This window comes from Heterodontus francisci, chromosome 38 (genome assembly GCF_036365525.1).
Source record: "Heterodontus francisci isolate sHetFra1 chromosome 38, sHetFra1.hap1, whole genome shotgun sequence".
Taxonomy (NCBI): Eukaryota; Metazoa; Chordata; class Chondrichthyes; order Heterodontiformes; family Heterodontidae; genus Heterodontus; species Heterodontus francisci.
Genome location: NC_090408.1, coordinates 37,009,803 through 37,030,178, shown reverse-complemented (window position 1 = coordinate 37,030,178; position 20,376 = coordinate 37,009,803). Strand labels below are relative to the sequence as shown.

Below are 20,376 nucleotides of genomic sequence, written 5' to 3'. Positions count from 1 at the left end.
CCCTCTATCCACTTTCCAAATAGGAATTCATCCAAGTAGCACACCCATTGGTAATATGTTCCAGAATTTTCTCAGTCTTTTACCGAAAAAAATTGCTATGTTTATTGCTCCAGGAATCGGTGACTGATCACAGATTGACCCGTGTTTCTTTTTCTGAACTGACCTTCTTTCATTGCGTCTTTGAGCAGTGACTCTCCCTTCGGGGCATCCTCTGAATTAGCTCTGAAGAAGGGCCTGATAATCAGACTCTGAGATGCCTCTTCTTGCCCACTGGCCTCTGCCATTTCCTTGTATAGTCTGAGTTTCTCTTCCAAGAGGGAAAGGATTTGCTGGTCTCTCTCCTGCAGCTTCTCTGTGTTTCAAAGAATGAAACGAAATTACTGAACACCCATTAAGTTCTTGTACAGCATTTGGGTAGGAAGAAAGGGAAAAGAAAATCAACAACTTGGCAGAACAATAAAAAGTACACAGCAGAGGGGCAATAGCAAACTCCATGGCCTTGTGTGGTACACAGCAACACAGCTCGAAGGCCTAGATTCAATCTGAACTTGGTGCTGAGTTTGCGGATTTCATTGGAATAGCAGCTGGGGTTCTACAATTGGGGTCAGTGCTCCAGGGCTAAGGAAGAGGGTGTGATGAGATCAGCCAGGGCTCTCGCTGCTGATCACTAGCTAGTACCTCTTGCAGGAAAGTGTGCTTGCGGACAATCTCAGTGAGGATGGGATTGAACTGGGCTCTGACGCCACAACGCAAATAGGAGCCAAGGTTAAATATACAGAATATACAGAAAAGATAGGCAGGGAAAGGCCAGCCAATCCAGCAAGCCTGCTCTACACTCGATGACTAGGACATCATGATTATAGCCATCCTATCACCTCCCCCGTCCTCAGCCACGTAATCTCCTGGAAGTGGCAAAAAACCCCACCAGGTCCAATAAAGGAAAAGAAAACACAAACATTCCTCTCCAATTCTCTCAGATGACTGAAACCAGTCCAGGCGATCACATGGACCATGTCCAAATTCACAGGTGAAGGAGGGTCACTTGGCTGCTGACCCCTGTGGAACCTTAACCCAGATGTCAAGAGGAGGGGGGGGGGGGTTGGTGGAGGGGAAAAACCCCAAACATTTCCACAAAAAAAATTTCATGGGATAAAGCTAACCTGAAAGTGACTTCTGAAAACTCAGACTGTGGTTCCTTGGTCGATTAATAGTTCCTGATTAAAATGAATTCCCCCATTGTCCAGGATTAAACACCGGTTTTTAGCAAAATAAAAAGTAATTGAATTTAACACCAGGTAGCAACATAAACAGACCTTCCACTAAATAATCCCTGACTCTTAAATAAAGATGCAAATGAAAAATTAGCAAATTTCCTCAACAAACTTTTCATCTTTATTTTCTCATATTAGATAGATGAAAACCTTGTACGAATGCAATTTTCCTGTAGGCATTACACTCACATCCTGTACAATTCAGCCCGAGTTGATGGTGGATGTGTAAGAACTGGCTGCAGCAGCCTTGGACAAGGGGAGGAAAATCAGTCTGGGTTCCTCTTCCTGATTGCTAAACAGTGACCCCTGTTGGGGCATGGATGTGTAACTGTCCAGTACAGACAGGGTCAGGTTTGGCAAATAACTGTGCTAGTTGCTGCTTTAAAATTGAAGAGCCGATGGAAGGACGTGGGAAGACAAATTCAGCGTCTGTCCTTCCAGTGATAGGATACATCATATACTGATAAGGTCACTGACTGTTGAGTTTTATATGACCTGTCCAGCAAATTCTAAAAGGCAGAACATACACGGATAATCCCTTCGGCAATGATTTAGGGCAAACATTGATTGATAATCACCCTTGTGAAGTGTCTTAAGATGTTTTACTTCATTAAATGTGCTTTAGTTGTTGATAATGTTCTCCCTCCCAATAGGGCAACGCGTTGGAATTTGCTGTCAAAGTTCACGTGAATCAGAGGGAAACATGACCATTACCCCAGAACCTCATCACAGTATGGAAATTGAGAGCTAGAGGGAAAAAGGGGCAAGAAAAATTGAACCTAACTCTCTTCAGTAATAACACATCACGTACTCATACAGAATAAAGCAAAATACTGCAGATGCTGGAACTCCGGAATGAGAACAGAAAGTGCTGGAAATACTCAGCAGGTCTGGCCGCATCAGTGTAGAGAGAAATAGAGTTAACGTTTCCAGTCTCATCAAATGAAGGGTCATTGACCTGAAATATTAACTCTATTTCTCTCTACACTGATGCTGCCAGGCCTGCTGAGTATTTCCGGCACTTTCTGTTCCATGCTCACATATTCATACATCACTAATTGTCCAGCTTTGAACGACCTGTTCAACAACCTCTAAAAGAACAGACATCAATATTTTTTTCTAAAAAGCTCATTCTCTTCTCCAACCCCTCAATTATTTCTGTGCTTCATGACATGCAAACGTTATTTAGCTTTGCACTGAATTTTCAAACACCTCAAGCCATGACCCCACCCCTATTCACTGATCAGGTCTGAAACCTGCAGCAGTATCTTTGTGTTTCTGAAACTCTAATAAATATAGCGGCTGTACCTTTCAGCTCTTTGGCTCTGCTCTCTAGTTGCCGCCTGTCTTCCTCAGACTCGCTCGGGATTCCTTCATCTTCATCCTGTCCCCTGTGGCAGGTAAAAGAGCGAAGGGTCAATGATGGTACAGATGTTCAGAGCACTGTTGGGTTTTATTCAAGGGAGATGACATTGATCGTCCTTTAAACTAGGGGCTAGGCAGATAGTGAAGCCCATAATCAAATGCGTTCTTACGGATGAAATGAACAGTTCACAATATAATTGATCAGACCGAATAAAGCAGAAATGGAGCATGGTCCCAGTCCATAGCAAGCTCCCTTTCTGATAAGTCCGATCATCTCTGACAGGAAGTCTTTAAAGGTTGGGCACCATTAGAAATTTCTTACTAGGAGATACATGCCTGCCAAGTAACATTTGAAACAAGAGGTGTTAGGGCAGAATCCCATTTGGTGACGAGGCAGATATCTTGTTGGTGGGGCCCATTTTACTGAATGTACGCTCCTGGAAAGGAGCCTCGCTTACCAGGTGCACAAACTGGGATATGTTGAGTGAGCTCCCTATCCATAACAGAGAGAAAACAGAGAGCAGAACCCTTGTGAATTCCTGATGGGTGCTTCCAGTGGACAAAAGTTGTCTTTCGAAAAATCGGTCCTTTGAAGCCAATGAACAATGCAAGTTTCCAACACTTGCTTCTTGCCTCTCCAGTTTTGGCAAGTGTTGGTCCAGAAACATTGCTAAATCAATGCTCCTCCTCAGGCCAATGACCAGTAGTTGATCAGGGTCAATTGTTGATCATAAAAGGTGAGGGGGAAATTTTATCTTCGCAAACACAATTCCAAGACCTTCCTTCTCAATTTAGGCATAATATTCTTATCCTTTGCTGTGGGTCTTGCATGTAAAAACTACAAACCTCATCACCACACCAGGAGAGGTCACCAGATGTTGCTTTCCTTGGAAAAGTTGGCAAAATAATTAAAGGGCTTTAAATATTGATCTGGGGTGAACGACAAGGGGGCAGACAGCTACTGATATCATTCTCTGCTCGGTCCTACTCACACTCCGACATGAAGCCACTTACATTGTGCTTGTAGTCTGCTGAATGATCTGCATCCAGTTAGTCCTCTCCTCTTTGGAGCTGGCGTGTAACTCATACATCTCTGGTACTTGGGTCGCTGCGCTAATGAGGAATAACCCCTTTTCCTCATGCGCTACCTCACGCACGATCAGCTTTTGCAGTGGCACCACAGTAGACTTCTGGTCCTAAAACAAGTATTTGAGAAAACAGGTGTCAATAGGTTGAGGAAAAATGAAGGAGGAACCCCCTCACCTGAGAATGAAAAGATGGTGCAGCCCAATGGGGCTATAACCATGAACAACATTGAGTCTAAAGCACAGAAACAGGCCATACGGCCCAAGTGGTTTCTGCTAGTGTTTATATTCTACATGAGCCTCCTCCCATCCCTCTTCACCTCACCTGATCTGCATATCCTTCTATTCTTCTCACCCTGATGTGCTTATCCAGCTTCCCATTAAATGCATCTATACTATTTGCCTTATCTAGTGAGTTTTCATGTCATAGTGAATTCTATATTCTCACCACTCTGGGCAAAGCTTCTTCTCCTGGATTCTCTATTGGATTTATTGATGATTATCTTGTATTTATGGCTCACTCAGGCTGCCTTCATCTTCATCCTGTTGCCTGCACCATGGATCTGTGGTTCAGCAGAGACAAGGGCTCCCCATTAAATGATAAAATAGGGGTGCAAATTGGAATATAATGATGTTGAATATTGGCATTAATGTTCATCATTATGAAGTCACACCGCAGATTAGGATTGCTGAGGGAGAAAGGGAATGGGTGACCAAAAGGCAGAGAAAGAGCAGGAAGGCAGCGCAGGTGTCCCCCGCGGTCATCTCCCTCCACAACAGGTATACCGTTTTGGATACTGTTGAGGGAGATGGCTCACCAGGGGAAGGCAGCAGTAGCCAGGTTCATGGCACCGTGGCTGGCTCTGCTGTTCAGAAGGGCGGGAAGAAGAGTGGAAGGGCTATAGTCATAGGGGATTCGATTGTAAGGGGAGTAGACAGGCGGTTCTGTGGTCGAAAACGAGACTCCCGAATGGTATGTTGCCTCCCAGGTGCACGGGTCAGGGATGTCTCAGATCGGCTGCAGAACATTCTGAAGGGGGAGGGTGAACAGCCAGTTGTCGTTGTGCACATAGGCACCAATGATATAGGTAAAAAACGGGATGAGGTCCTACAAGCAGAATTTAGGGAGTTAGGAGCCAAGTTAAAAAGTAGGACCTCAGAGGTAGTAATCTCAGGATTGCTACCAGTGCCACGTGATAGTCAGAGTAGAAAGGAAAGAATAGTCAGGATGAATGCATGGCTTGAGAGATGGTGCAGGAGGGAGGGGTTCAGATTTTTGGGACATTGGGACCGGTTCTGGGGGAGGTGGGACTATTACAAATTGGACGGTCTACACCTGGGCCGGACTGGAACCAATGTCCTTGGGGGTGCTTTTGCTAACGCTGTTGGGGAGGGTTTAAACTAATGTGGCAGGGGGATGGGAACCAAATGAGGTCAGTGGAGAGTAAGGATGTAGTAACTAAAGCCTGTAAGGAACTAGATAATGAAGTCAGCGTGACTAAGGGAAAGAGTAGGCAGGGAGCAGATGATGAAAGCAAAGGGACTGGTGGTCTGAGGTGTATTTGTTTTAATGCAAGAAGTGTAGTAGGTAAGGCAGATGAACTTAGGGCTTGGATTAGTACCTGGGAGTATGATGTTATTGCTATTACTGAGACTTGGTTAAGGGAAGGGCATGATTGGCAACTAAATATCCCAGGATACCGATGCTTCAGGCGGGATAGAGAGGGAGGTAAAAGGGGTGGAGGAGTTGCATTACTGGTCAAAGAGGATATCACAGCTGTGCTGAAGGAAGGCACTATGGAGGACACGAGCTGTGAGGCAATATGGGCAGAACTCAGAAATAGGAAGGGTGCGGTAACAATGTTGGGGCTGTACTACAGGCCTCCCAACAGCGAGCGTGAGATAGAGGTACAAATATGTAAACAGATTATGGAAAGCTGTAGGAGCAACAGGGTGGTGGTGATAGGAGATTTTAATTTTCCCAACATTGACTGGGATTCACTTAATGTTAGAGGTCTAGATGGAGCAGAATTTGTAAGGAGCATCCAGGAGGGTTTTCTAGAGCAGTATGTAAATAGTCCAACTCGGGAAGGGGCCATACTGGACCTGGTGTTGGGAAATGAGCCGGGCCAGGCGGTTGACGTTTCAGTAGGGGACTACTTTGGGAATAGTGATCACAATTCCGTAAGTTTTAGAATACTCATGGACAAAGACGAGAGTGGTCCTAAAGGAAGAGTGCTAAATTGGGGGAAGGCCAACTATACCAAAATTCGGCAGGAGCTGGGGAATGTAGATTGGGAGCAGCTGTTTGAAGGTAAATCCACTTTTGATATGTGGGAGGCTTTTAAAGAGAGGTTGATTAGCGTGCAGGAGAGACATGTTCCTGTGAAAATGAGGGGTAGAAATGGCAAGATTAGGGAACCATGGATGACAGGTGAAATTGTGAGACTAGCTAAGAGGAAAAAGGAAGCACACATAAGGTCTAGGCGGCTGAAGAAAGATGAAGCTTTGAAAGAATATCGGGACTGTAGGCGCAATCTGAAACGAGGAATTAAGAGGGCTAAAAGGGGTCATGAAATATCTTTAGCAAACAGGGTTAAGGAAAATCCCAAAGCCTTTTATTCATATATAAGGAGCAAGAGGGTAACTAGAGAAAGGATTGGCCCACTCAAGGACAAAGGAGGAAAGTTATGCGTGGAGTCAGAGAAAATGGGTGAGATTCTAAACGAGTACTTTGCATCGGTATTCACCGAGGAGAGGGACATGACGGATGTTGAGGTTAGGGACAGATGTTTGATTACACTAGGTCAAGTCGGCATAAGGAGGGAGGAAGTGTTGGGTATTCTAAAAGGCATTAAGGTGGACAAGTCCCCAGGTCCGGATGGGATCTATCCCAGGTTACTGAGGGAAGCGAGAGAGGAAATAGTTGGGGCCTTAACAGATATCTTTGCAACATCCTTAAACACGGGTGAGGTCCCGGAGGACTGGAGAATTGCTAATGTTGTCCCCTTGCTTAAGAAGGGTAGCAGGGAAAATCCAGGTAATTATAGACCGATGAGCCTGACGTCAGTGGTAGGGAAGCTGCTGGAGAAGATACTGAGGGATAGGATCTCTTCCCATCTGGAAGAAAATGGGCTTATCAGTGATAGGTAACATGGTTTTGTGCAGGGAAGGTCATGTCTTACCAACTTAATAGAATTATTTGAGGAAGTGACAAAGTTGATTGATGAGGGAAGGGCTGTAGATGTCATATACATGGACTTCAGTAAGGCATTTGATAAGGTTCCCCATGGTAGGCTGATGGAGAAAGTGAAGGCGCATGGGGTCCAAGGTGTACTAGCTAGATGGATAAAGAACTGGCTGGGCAACAGGAGACAGAGAGTAGCAGTGGAAGGGAGTTTCTCAAAATGGAGACGTGTGACCAGTGGTGTTCCACAGGGATCCGTGCTGGGACCACTGTTGTTTGTGATATACAGAAATGATTTGGAGGTAAGTATAGGTGGTCTGATTAGCAAGTTTGCAGACGACACTAAGATTGGTGGAGTAGCAGATAGTGAAGGGGACTGTCAGAGAATACAGCAGAATATAGATAGATTGGAGAGTTGGGCAGAGAAATGGCAGATGGAGTTCAATCAGGGCAAATGCGAGGTGATGCATTTTGGAAGATCCAATTCAAGAGTGAATTATACAGTAAATGGAAAGGTCCTGGGGAAAATTGATGTACAGAGAGATTTGGGTGTTCAGGTCCATTGTTCCCTGAAGGTGGCAATGCAGGTCAATAGAGTGGTCAAGAAGGCATACAACATGCTTTCCTTCATCGGACGGGGTATTGAGTACAAGAGTTGGCAGGTCATGTTACAGTTGTATAGGACTTTGGTTCGGCCACACTTGGAATACTGCGTGCAGTTCTGGTCGCCACATTACCAAAAGGATGTGGATGCTTTGGAGAGGGTGCAGAGGAGGTTCACCAGGATGTTGCCTGGTATGGAGGGCGCTAGCTATGAAGAGTGGTTGAGTAGATTAGGATTATTTTCATTAGAAAGACGGAGGTTGAGGGGGGACCTGATTGAGGTATACAAAATCATGAGAGGTATAGACAGGGTGGATAGCAAGAAGCTTTTTCCCAGAGTGGGGGATTCAATTACAAGGGGACACGATTTCAAAGTGAAAGGGGAAAAGTTTAGGGGGGATATGCGTGGAAAGTTCTTTACGCAGAGGGTGGTGGGTGCATGGAACGCATTACCAGCGGAGGTGGTAGACGCGGGCACGATAGCGTCTTTTAAGATGTATCTAGACAGATACATGAATGGGCAGGAAGTAAAGAGATACAGACCCTTAGAAAATAGGCGACAGGTTTAGATAGAGGATTTGGATCGGCGTAGGCTTGGAGGGCCGAAGGGCCTGTTCCTGTGCTGTAATTTTCTTTGTTCTTTGAAGTGAGGATGGGCACTGGATTGAGTGCCACTCTACTAGGTGCCTGCTACATTGAGCATGATGATGATAGGCAGCAGTTGGATGGTAGATAAGAGATAGTGAGCCAGACAGGGAGTGGGCGGGAGAGAGCAAGAGCAGAGGCAGCTATTTAAGAAAGGTCGTAGAGATAAGCCAGGGAACTACAGACCAATGAGTCTCACATCAGTGGTAGGGAAACTATTGGAGAAAATTCTGTCTCCACTTTGAGAGGCAAAATTTGATTAGGAATAGTCAGCATGGCTTTGTCAGAGGGAGGTCATGCCTAACAAATTGGATTGACTTTTTTGAGCATATGACCAGATGTGTAGATGAGGGTAGTGCAGTTGATGTAGTTTACATGGATTTCAGCAAAGCCTTTGACAAGGTTCCACATGGGAGACTTATCAAGAAAGCAAATGCACATTGAACACAGGGTAACTCGATAAGGTGGATTCAAAATTAGCTTAGCTGTAGGAGACAGAGAGTAATGACAGACGGCTGTTTTAGTGACAGAAAGCCAGTGTCCAGTGGCGTACCACAGGGATCTGTGCTGGGTCCCCTATTGTTTGTCATTTATATAAACGACATAGATGACTATGTGGGGCGTAGGATCAGTAAGTTCGCGGATGATACAAAGATTGGCCGAGTGGTTAACAGTGAGGTTGAGTGTCTTGGGTTACAGGAAGATATAGACAGGATGGTCAAATGGGCAGAAAAGTGGCAAATGGAATTTAACCCTGAAAAGTATGAGGTGATACACTTTGGAAGGAGTAATGTGACACAGAAGCATTCAATGAATGACCTGACACTGGGAAGTTCCAAAGAACAAAGGGACCTTGGCGTGTTTGTCCATAGATTTATGAAGGCAGAAGGGCAGGTTAATAGGGTGGTGAAAAAGGCATATGGGACACTTGCCTTTATCAATAGAGGCATCGATTACAAAAGCAGGGAGGTCATGTTGGAGTTGTATAGAACTTTGGTAAGGCCACAGCTGGAGTACTGTGTGCAATTCTGGTTGCCACATTACAGGAAGGAGTGCAGAGGCAATTCACCAGGATGTTGCCTGGGATGGAACATTTAAGCTATGAAAAGAGGTTGGATAGGCTTGGGTTGTTTTTGCTGGAGCAGAGAAGACCGAGGGGTGACCTGATCGAGGTGTACACGATTATGAGGGGCATGGACAGGGTGGATAGGGAGCAGCTGTTCCCCTTAGTGGAAGGGTCAGTTACGAGGGGACACAAGTTTAAGTTGAGGGGCAAGAGGTTTAAGGGGGATTTGAGGAAGAACTTTTTTACCCAGAGGATGGTAACGGTCTGGAATGCACTGCCTGGAAGGGTGGTAGAGGCGGGTTGCCTCACATCCTTTAAAAAGTACCTGGATGAGCACTTGGCACGTCATAACATTCAAGGCAATGGGCCAAGTGCTGGCAAATGGGATTAGGTGGACAGGTCAGGTATCTTTAATGCATCGGTGCAGACTTGATGGGCCGAATGGCCTCTTCTGCACTGTATTATTCTGTGATTCTGAGACAGCAAGAGCAGAGGCACCTCAAAAGTGCGTGAGATTGAGCCCGTGAGACAGAAAGAAAGAATGAAAAAGAGAGACCCAAACAGACACAGTTGACTCTGATGACCAGTTTGAGAACATTGACAACAGTCAAGTAGTTTGCTGTAAGCAGGGAATCTTCAGTTGGCAGGTTAGGAGAAAGGAGGAGGAGTAAAACATGACGACAACATAAAGGAGGAAAGTACATGAAAGTGAACAGTTGGTGCAGGGTGATGGGACAGTAATACATTGGGCCATGGATCGGTGTGCTGTAGGTTTGCACCCAGCAGTGGAAAAGGTTCCCCACCAGGATGCACGTTAAATGGCAGGAACCAGATACTGATTGAGGGGTGCTGGAAAAATCAAACCGTCTTGTGATAATGCCAATAAAAGAACAGTTGTGCTGGGTAGGGCATGTGCTTGGATGAATGACAGACTTCTGAAGCACATCCTGTACAGCAAGTTCAAATGTCACAGTGTTCCCATGGCATGCAAGGGAAGCATTTTAAGGACCTATTGAAGCACAATGGTGCATGGCATTGGCTCAAGCATTTGGGAGGGAGATTCTTGCAGATCGATCAGGTTGCTATTCCACGCTAGGCTATAGAGCGGACAAGAACAAATTCAGGAGCATCAGCAGCTACAAGAAATGAAGCTGGTGAAGAAACAGCATCAGTAATGACAGTAGCAACCAGGGATTTCTTATTGAAGGATTATCCACAAGATAAACTCATACTAGGCTGCTGTACCACCTCTGCCAAGGGATGGCTTCTGAGCAGAATCGGTGGAGTCATCACCAACCACCTTCACAAAATGAATGGTGCAAAGCAGGGTATTCAATGCAGTTGGGTTGGAGAGAGTTGGCAGTGTGTGACTGAATCCTCCTTTCAGCTTAATTCCCTGGAAATTCTCAGTGTCATTGTATTCTAACTCCTACGCCCTAATCCAAATGGGTCTTCAGCATTTAAATAGCGTATTAACTGGGGCAGGCATGCAGAACGGGGATAATATATGGAGACCTATTCTGTTGATGACTCAAAGCCTAAAACTCGTGGGGCAGATCTAAGTGTTACAGAAAAAAAACACTATCAGCGTTTTCCAACTGCCTGGTTACGTAGTCACTCTAAGACAGCAGTGTCATTCTTAACTACAAACAGGAACTGCTCAGGAACTGTGGCGGACAGGAAGTCTGGCTCTAGCAACTCAACAAGTGGTGACCCAAACACTGCTCTTCTCCCACACGCACAAGCGTTTCAGTCACTGCTTGTAGCCAAAGGCACGTGGTCTTTGCTTCCAGGATACTGGGTACTGTCCGGACATCGTCATCTTCTTGCTCCAGTACAGCTCCATGGCAGTGCAAAGCTGTATCACCTTGCTTTGGGTGACAGCTTAGATGGTGAAGGTCAGCAAGCTCCATGACTCTGCAGTATGATAAATACCTTATCTTGGTTCGTCCAAATGTTTGTACATGAATATACATGTGAACTAGTTTGTGACACTTGCTGCTTCTTAGCTTGAAACTATTATTGTCACAATAGGGAAATTTCCCACTCCAAAAAAAAAACATGTAATAGTTTAACTGTGTAGCTCATTTCCTGCAATTCCATCATCTCATTACAAATACTGAGCAAATCTCCAGTCCAAGTCTAATTATTGGATTATTGCAAATTTCAGAGAGTGCAAAATATGATCAAATCAGAGTTTGCTCAGGATGGATCAATTAAGGATTACCTGGCCAGGTTTCAACAAGCTTACTTATTCTCTCCTTTTACGACTGAAAACAAAAACATCTTGTTTGTGGGACCCTGCTGTGCACTAATTAGCTACCACATTTCCCTACGTAACAACAGTGACTGCACCTAAAAAATAATAACTTTCTGTGGATGCTTGGATAGGATAAGGAGCTGTTTAAGGGCAAGCCTTTCTTTCCCCAGGCCTCTCCAAACAACCGATTCTAACACAAGACTAACAGTAAGACTACTCAAGTGCAAACACATACCCAAAATGGCAGGTCTCCAAAGGAGGGAACTAACTGCTGAGAATGGAGACATTTAGCATGAAAGAAGAGATACCATAGTTGGGGTTGTACCTCACTCCAAGACTTCCCTTCTACTTTCATTTTGAGTTAGCTCAGATGAGAAGTCCAATGTGATCTCAGCTTTTCACAGTATCAACCCTACTGACTTCCTGCCGCAGCTTCCGACATTCACTCAAACAGGCAGACGAGGCCTCATTTTAATGCTTCATCTGCATCAGCCATTGAATGGCAGAACAAGCTTGAGGGATGAGTGGTCCACCTCCAATCATATGTTCCTATGAAGAATGGTACCTGCAACAATGCAGGACTCCCTCATTACTGCATTAGCCTAGCTCTTGTTTGGAATTCAAATGCATTGGCATCTAAAAAACTCAAGCATTGGAGTCCTAATTAAATTGCATAGATTAGGGCAGACCACACCTGAATGAATATTAGTCTTCCCTTATTTGACCTGAATTGGAATCAATATCACGGTTGAGACTCAAATCATTAGTTAATATGTCAGCAGGGTGTTGTGCAGAATTAATATAAGCAAGTGTGCAATCAATTCCTCCAATGTACAAAATGATCAAACGTCATCAAAGGAATTCCAACTCACCAGCGCAGCAAAAGTATACTTCTGATCCTTCTCTTGAAGAAACACAAGCACATCAGACAGCAACACAGCCTGGACCTCTACACAGTAAGAGATAAACATCTTAAACACAGGCAGTTGAAGCACAAACAATCATAACCACAATAAATGAGCCTTAATATCAGAGTCATAGTCATTTACAGTACAGAAGGAGGCTATTCTGCCCATCAAGTCCATGCCAGCTCTCCCTAGAACAATCCAGTCAGTCCCATTCCCTCAAATGTTCATCCACCTGCTTCAACCAGCCTCGGACAAAGAGTTCCAGGTCATTTCTGCTTGCTGCATAAAAAAGTTCTCTCATGTCCCCCCATATCTCTTGCCCAAAACCTTAAATCTGTGTCCCCTAATCCTTGTACCATCAGTTAATTTGAACAGTTTTTCCTTGTCTACTTTATCAGAACCTGCCATAATCTTGTACTCGTCCATCAAACCTCCTCTCAATCTCCTTTGCTCCAAGGAGAAAAACCCCAGCTTCTCCAAACAAACCTTGTAGTTAAAAACCCTCATCCCGGGAACCATTCCGGTCGATCTCCTCTGCACCCGCACAAGGACTCTCACATCCTTCCTAAAGTGTGGTACTTTGTCAAACACTTTCTTAAAATCCATATAGACAATATCCATTGCATTCCCTCCATCAACCTTCTCTGTTACTTCATCAAAATTCAATTAAATTAATCAAGCACGATCTGCCTTTTTTCAAATCCGTGTTGGTTCTCCTTAACTAACTCAAAGCAACTGAGTAGGATGGTGTGCTGCAGGTTAATCTTCCTTTGATAAATGCTCATCTTTTACACACATTAAAGCAGATTCATCACCAAATCTTGGGGTGGGAGTGGGAGGGAAGGGGGACTGCAAGGACAGTGTGATCCATCATGCACATTCTTTTTCTCCTGGGCTGGCAAACAGAGAAATCCATTACTCACCTCCAAATCAAACTTACACATGTACAGTTTCCATTTGAATGATATTGAACATATGCTATCTCTGTAGGCACACACTTCACTTACCTAACCTCAAGGATTTTAGGCACTGATTGGCAAGCACTAAGCTTTAGGAGGACCCAAAGTGTCTGCAAGGAGACTGCTGGAGTTTAATCAGTTAAAACTGTGCTGTACAGAGCACTGGCAAATTCAGGCAATCTTTAAGATGGACCATGAGCAAGGGTGGGGAACAAGAAGCTATGATGAGCTTCAGAAAGAGACTAGGTGAGTTCTATCAGCATAAAGGACTCAGGGCTATCAGATTTAGAAATACATCAATGTAATCACACAAAAAGTTAGATCAGGAGGGTGAGGTGAACCAACTGCCTACTCTGGCCGGGAAATTGCTACATAGGAAGGAAACGAGAAATATGGAGATACCCAGTTTGTAATACTGATGTATTCTATCAATTGCTAAGATCAAGGAGCAACTCATTCCTTACTCACTCCCTTAGCTGCAGGGTGGCAGAGAGGGGAAATGTTAGATGCAGCATTATTGAATGCAGCCCTCAAGCAACATAAGAAAATAAGGAGTAGGTTGCTTGGCTCTTTGAACTTGCCCCGCCATTCAATAAGATCACGGCTGATCTGACTGTAGCCTTAACACCACTTGCCGGCCTATCCCCCATTACCCTTTACTCCCATTTCCATCAATAATCTGTCTAACTCAGCCTTGAATATATTCAATGGCCCAGCCTCCACTGCTCTCTGGGGTAGAGAATTCCAAAGATTAAACAACCCTCAGAGAAGACATTCCTTCATCTCCGTCTTAAGTGGGAGACCCTTTATTTTAAAACTGTGCCCCCTTGTTCTAGACTTTCCCACGAGGGGAAACATCCTCTCAGCGTTTGCTAGGTCAAGCCCTCTCAGAACCTTAAATGTTCAATAAGATCACCTCTCAGTCTTCTAAACTCCAATGAGCATAGGCCCAACCTGCTCAACCTTTCCTCATAAGACAACCTGTTCATCCCAAGAATCAACCGAATGAACCTGCTCTGAACCACCTCCAATGCAAGACACTGCCATCGACAATTGGTCTCCACCTTGACACAACAAACTTTCCTTTGGTGTCACTCCCACTTCATAAATCAATCGGTACAAGGCTGTACCTTTTAGTCTTCCTGCTGCTGCCTTTAATGTAACAGGCCCATCGTGCACCAGCTTTCTCCGTATTAAGTCTTCCTTTGCAAACATCTGACCACTCTTTAGCCTCATGATCGCTTTGGTCTCCGTTCTGCTGTGGATCTCCTGGAGTCTGGTTTTCTTTTCACATTCGCTTACTTTGTTATCCACTGCTGCAATCACCTCTTTTATCATTGCCAGTGCTTTTGTGAGGTCAGCGTGATCATCATCATTTTCTGTGAAGACAAGAAAAAAATAAATCACACGGGGTCAGATTGAGCTACCGATGAGCCTAACTAGAATTCTTAAAATCAAACACACAAGCAATTTCCCCCACACCCCTCTGATTTGTGAAAACTGAGATAAGGCGAGGTGTAACAAGCTGCCCTTCACACAGTGTTCAACACCTAGAAATAACATCCACATAGTAGTGGAGGGAAAATTCTGGAATCATTCCAGATGCTATGCTGGGGGACTGCAGGGTGGGCGAGTTAAAATGGGAGGAGCGGCCTTTCTAATTTTTATTGCTTTAACCCATTTTTGCCTTGGAGTTGGCTCTATTCATTCTAACTTTAGCTGGTAATGGAGGTGAAATGGGCTTTAAAATGGGTACCTCACTGAATTTTTAATTCCCAACTATTTAGGCGTTCAATCTTCCTGTAAAAAATTACAAGACATCCTATCTCTCCTTCATGTTCAATGGCATTACCATCGCTGAACCACTGCCCCCCACCCACCCCCCCCCCCCCCCGACTATCAACATGCTGGGGGTTACCATTGACCAGAAACTGAACTGGAGTAGCCACATAATGTTGTGGCTACAAGAGCAGGTCAGAGGCTAGGAATTCTGCAGTGAGTAACTCACCTCCCCAATGACTGTCCACCAACTACAAGGCACAAGTTAGGAGTGTGATGGAATACACTCCACTTGCCTGGATGGGTGAGCTCCAACAACACTCAAGAAGCTCAACACCATCCAGGATAAAGCAATTGCTTAATTGGCACCCTCATCCACCACCTTCAACATTCACTCCCTCCACCACCAACACACAGTGGCAGCAATGTGTACCAACTACAAGATGCACTGCAGCAATTCACCAAGGCTCCTTCAACAGCACCTTCCAAAACTGCGACCGCTACCACCTAGGAGGACATGCATGGGACCACCACCACCTGCAAGTTCCCCTCCAAGCCACACGCTATTCTGACTTGGAACTATATTACTTCACTGTTATAGAGTTATACAGCACAGAAACAGGCCCTTCGGCCCATCATGTCTGTGCCAGCCATCAAGCACCTAATTATTCTAATCCCATTTTCCAGCATGTGGGATGTAGCCTTGTATGCTATGGCATCTCAAGTGCTCACTTAAATACTTCTTAAATGTTATGAGGGTTCCTGCCTCTGCCACCTCTTCAGGCAGTGAGTTCCAGATTCCAACCACCCTCTGGGTGAAAACATTTTTCCTCAAATCCCTTCTAAGCCTCCTATCCCTTACCTTAAATCTATGCCCCCTGGAAATTGACACCTCCGCTAAGGGAAAAACTTTCTTCCTATCTAATTACCAATGCCCCTCATAATTTTGTATACCTCAATCATGTCCCCCCTCAGCCTTCTCTGCTCTAAGGAAAACAACCTTAGCCTTTTCAGTCTCTCTTTATAGCTGAAATGCTCCAGCCCAGGCAACATCCTGGTGAATCTCCTCTGCACCCTCTCCAGTGCAATCACATCCTTCCTATGGTGTGATGCCCAGAACTGTACACAGCACTCCAGCTGTGGCCTAACTAGTGTTTTATACAGCTCCATCATAACTTCCCTGCTCTTATATTCAATGCCTTGTTGCTGGGTCAAAATCCTGGAGCTCCCCTCCGAAAAGCACTGTGGGTTTACCTACACTCCAAGGACTTCAGTGGTTCAAGACGACAGCTCACCATCACCTTCTCAAGGGCAATTAGGGATGGACCAATAAATGCTGGCCTGGTCAGCAACGCCCACATCCCATAAACAAATAAAGTAAATGGGAATAATTAAAAAAAGATCAACTTTAAGAAGATACTGAAAGTAAGTGACAGTTTCATTTATTGACTAATCCTAATCATGGTATGAACACAAATTGTGGACTGTATTTTTCAATTTTTTTCACCCGCAGTGATTCATGCAGTTCAGTGGATCCACGCCATCCTCCTGTACATTAACCAAGGGGCCATTCTACAAGTGTGTCGGGACACTGAGCATTGGCAGGCTGTCTAAGCTGGAGTTACTGGAGAGCCATCAAGAGCCGGGCGGCACAGTGGTTAGCACTGCAGCCTCACAGCTCCAGCGACCCGGGTTCAATTCTGGGTCCTGCCTGTGTGGAGTTTGCAAGTTCTCCCTTGTGTCTGCGTGGGTTTTCTCCGGGTGCTCCGGTTTCCTCCCACAAGCCAAAAGACTTGCAGGTTGGTAGGTAAATTGGCCATTATAAATTGTCCCTAGTATAGGTAGGTGGTAGGGAAATATAGGGACAGGTGGGGATGTGGTAGGAATATGGGATTAGTGTAGGATTAGTATAAATGGGTGGTTGATGGTCGGCACAGACTCGGTGGGCTGAAGGGCGTTTCAGTGCTGTATCTCTAAACTAAAAGAAGGAACCAAGCCTGATTTTTCCTTCCCTAATCCAGAATGGCGGATACCAGAACAAGCTCAATGGGCTGAATGGCCCACACCTGTTCCTAGGTCAGTAGTGCTCCAACTACTGCAAAAGACTGACACCGTACACACAGAGTGAATCAGTAGCCCTGTTAGGATAGAAAAAGGACCACCCGCAGGCCAGCTATTTACCTTTGGTATGCTGTATTATTCTCTGAACAATCACGGGATACTTGGTAATCCTTTGAGTAACCAGTAATATACATTCCTGGATTCCTAATCTTCGAACTACGGAACTAGTCATTTTTTTCTGGAAATACAAAATAAAACATTTTAGGGCACGTATCTGAATCGGCAGATTTCAAACTCTTCGGCTTTACAATCGTCTGGCTGAGTAGAAATGACACGCACCCGGACAAACGCCTGGAACTTCTTCTCCCGTGCCAACAGCTCCTTGCAAAAATTCACCGCATCGTTGTGCTGCCCACAGAATTTCCCATAGATCTTCTTCATGCGCTCGGCACTTGGTCCGGAGAACTGCCAAATGAATCATGTGACACGTTAAGGACTTCGAGAGTATGATCAGTACATGTAAAGATGCCACAGTCGATAAAGGGGATGCTTTTATTTGCCTCAGAATCTTTTGAAATAATGAAAAACAAAAGCAATGAGGTTTTCAAGATTATGAAGGGAGCGGCCCAAACCTGTTCCATTTAGCATCTTGCCTGAAAAGCGGTACCTCCGACAGTGCAATCCTTCCCTGGGCAACATTTAACTGCAGTTGTTGTTGTCCTTCTTTACCCACCCCGTCCCTCTGCATCACAATGACACAGCCATTATTGACAACTGGAGACCAAATCAATAAACCAATTTGTGGCATTTTGAAGTTTCAAGTGGTTTTTCCATCACTGCCTAGTGTGGTGTTGATTTATATAAAGCAGGAAGATACCAGGTGTGATGCCCAATCTCTGTCGAATTAGCTGATCTCAGCTAGAGGTGTGTAACTTGGTACATTTGTGGCGTCAACCATGGTTCAGTGGGTAGCACTTCCATCTTTGAGTCAGAAATACATGAATTCAAATCCCAATCAGAGACTCGATCACAGAATCTATGCTGACACAACCAGTGCAGTACTGAGGGAGTGCTGCACTACCAGAGGTGCCGTTTTTGGACAAGACATTAAACTGAGGCACCATCTTCTCTCAGGTGGGTGTAGAAAATCCCATGGCACTATTTCGAAGAGCAGTGGAGTTCTCTCCAGTGCCCTGGCCAATACTTATCCCTCAACCAGCATCAGTAAAACAGATGACCTACAAACATATGAAATTGACAGACAGGAAAAGACCAGCTGACTCACCAAGCCTGCTCCACATCATGACTAAACACCTCCTTCCTGCCAGGGCTCAACTCAAAAATTGTCTGCTGTGTTTCCTACATTACAACTGACTACACTTCAAAAGTATTTCATTGGCAGTAAAGTGGGACTTCCTGAGGTCGTGAAAGGCACCATATAAATGCAAGTTTTTTTCTTTTCTCCCTAAATCATTGGCACAGGCATGATGGGCTGAATGGCCTTTTGTACTGTACGATCACCACCCAGTCACACCTTGTGGAAACTTTGCATGCGTGGATGTCAGGTGAGGCCAGGTTCAGGCTTGTCTGTGACCTTTCACATCAAATAGCTTTCCGATATTCATTGCCTGGATTCACCCAAAGATTGGCAACTTGGGCAAAGTCGTGGAAGACAACCAATGATTACTGAGCTGCACCCTACCATGAGGGAGCACTTTCAGGATAGGAGAAAATTGAAGGGGTGCAGAAAAGGGAAACAGTAGTGATTGCTTAAGAAAAAGATTAAACTCAAAAACAGAAGTAGGCCATTCAGCTCTTCGAGCCTGTCCTACCATTGAATTACAGCATGGCTGATCTACACCTCAAACCCATATCCTTTGATAATCATACCTAATAAAAATCTATAAACGATCACCTTAAAATCTTCAAACATTCCTTGGAAGAAATGACTTGCTTAAATAGCCTGAGCCCATAAGCATACTTGGGGAATCCAACACATTTAGGACTGAGATGAGGGGAAGTTTTTTCACTCAGAGGGTTGTGAATCTTTGGAATTCTCTACCCCAGAGGATTGTGGATGCTCCATCGTGGAGTATATTCAAGGCTAAGACAGACAGAATTTTGGTGTCTCAGGGAAATCAAGGGATATGGGGAGCAGGCGGGCAAGTGGAGTTGAGGCAGATGATCAGTCATGATGGTGAAAGGTGGAGCAGGCTCAAGGGAATGTATGGTCCACTCTTGCTCCTATTTCTTATATTCATGTTTATAATTGCACGGCCAGGGTATCCAAGCTTTTTTCTTGGTGGGCTGTACGCTTGTGGGTCACATATAAAGTTTAAATCCCTGTTGCCATCGACTGGCTGGCAACTTGATAGTCACCTATCTTGGTGTTTTCATTAAGGATTTATTCGACAATATGACAACAGCCGCCTAAATTTACAGGCTCACAAAATTTAAACAGAAAAATAGTTTGCTTGAAGGTTGCATGTAGCCCATGTTGTTACAATTTGGACACACCAGCTCCAACTTGCATTTTAAAACATTAATGACATGGTAGCTCAGTGATTCCTTCTTACCTGATTCACCAAGACATCACCGATCTTTTTAATGAAGAAGTTCCGGTCACTGCTCACTACCAAGGATTCTTTTTTCTTCTCGAGAATCCGATTGAAGAATTGTGTGTGAATGTCTATCAAATCTTCCAGGCAGGGAAAGATGCGTTCCACTGTTGAGGTTTCAAACTGCAACTCCTTCATCATCCCTTTGCTGTACACATCAGACATGATCTTCAGGGTTCGAAGATGGTGCATTTCCGTCTGCATCAACTCTGTAGAAGCAAATCCCCAATTATTTGGATACCAAGAGTACAGTGGGTTCTGCACGAATACCAGTGCGGTAACACCGCTCCTTACACACAATGGCACTCGCATATTATCAAGCTCTTTTGCATAACTTTTCCATTCCCTGCCCTTATTCCAGCCTTCAATATTCTTCCCCGTTGCAAACTTTATGGTCTCTGTTTCTCTGGAATTTCCTCTCTTGTTCTTTCCAACTCTGAATGCACACACTTTCTCCATCCTCCATTCGCACTGCGCCAAGGCCTATTTTTAAACACACTGCCCTCCTCCTCGACCTCACAACAGTAAAATTCCTCCCACAGATTTCCCATCTAACCACCACCACTCGG

The 20,376-nt window shown here is 44.8% G+C and overlaps 1 protein-coding gene across 7 annotated transcripts in view; it reads right to left on the bottom strand.

Annotated features, from left to right (window-relative positions):
• LOC137352536 (A-kinase anchor protein 13-like) overlaps window positions 1-20,376 on the bottom strand; it is a 424,312-nt gene that overhangs the window by 23,487 nt on the left and 380,449 nt on the right. For all 7 annotated transcript variants that reach the window (XM_068018105.1, XM_068018107.1, XM_068018108.1 and 4 more), the window contains 8 exons: window positions 19,766-20,016; window positions 17,529-17,654; window positions 17,310-17,427; window positions 14,480-14,728; window positions 12,355-12,431; window positions 3,651-3,832; window positions 2,580-2,662; window positions 164-352 (listed from right to left, as the gene is read on the bottom strand). In XM_068018105.1, the coding sequence (XP_067874206.1) occupies window positions 164-352; window positions 2,580-2,662; window positions 3,651-3,832; window positions 12,355-12,431; window positions 14,480-14,728; window positions 17,310-17,427; window positions 17,529-17,654; window positions 19,766-20,016 (1,275 nt within the window). The remainder of the gene's footprint in view (window positions 1-163; window positions 353-2,579; window positions 2,663-3,650; window positions 3,833-12,354; window positions 12,432-14,479; window positions 14,729-17,309; window positions 17,428-17,528; window positions 17,655-19,765; window positions 20,017-20,376) is intronic.